The sequence below is a fragment of the Pterocles gutturalis genome, unplaced genomic scaffold (assembly GCF_000699245.1).
Source record: "Pterocles gutturalis isolate BGI_N339 unplaced genomic scaffold, ASM69924v1 scaffold46840, whole genome shotgun sequence".
In the NCBI taxonomy this organism is placed as follows: Eukaryota; Metazoa; Chordata; class Aves; order Pterocliformes; family Pteroclidae; genus Pterocles; species Pterocles gutturalis.
In genome coordinates this window covers 934-1,255 of record NW_010142519.1, presented here as the reverse complement: position 1 = coordinate 1,255, position 322 = coordinate 934, and the positions used below count along the sequence as shown (strand labels likewise).

The 322-nt window shown below is 54.3% G+C and overlaps 1 protein-coding gene across 1 annotated transcript in view; it reads right to left on the bottom strand.

The window, feature by feature from the left end:
• Positions 1 to 82: 82 nt before the first annotated feature.
• Positions 83 to 322, bottom strand: part of HTR1B (5-hydroxytryptamine (serotonin) receptor 1B, G protein-coupled) — a gene marked incomplete at its 5' end in the record, with an annotated part of 1,166 nt that continues 926 nt past the window's right edge. Inside the window, 1 exon segment of the mRNA XM_010084385.1 lies at positions 83 to 322. This exon segment is cut by the window's right edge and continues 28 nt beyond it. Coding sequence (XP_010082687.1) covers positions 141 to 322 — 182 coding nt within the window.

Here is a 322-nt window from a genome sequence, read left to right as displayed (position 1 = left end):
CCCCATTCCCGATTCCTCCTCCCCACCCCTCTCCCTTCCCAGCCCGAGCATCGCGGGGGCGTGGGAGCGCACCTACCTGTAGCGTCGGGCACGGGCGTGCATGGGGGCAGCTCCAGGGAACACATCGCATTCCAAATTTTTCAGCTTGTGCATCGGAAACGTATGAGTTTGTGGAAAGCTTGTTTGAAGTCTTCGTTAGACATAGTATAGATGATGGGGTTGATGAGGGAGTTGAGATATCCAAGCCACGTGAAAAAGTCAAAGATGGCCATGTGGAACCAGCAGGCGTCCTTGCAAATAGGCAACACCAGGCTGATGATGA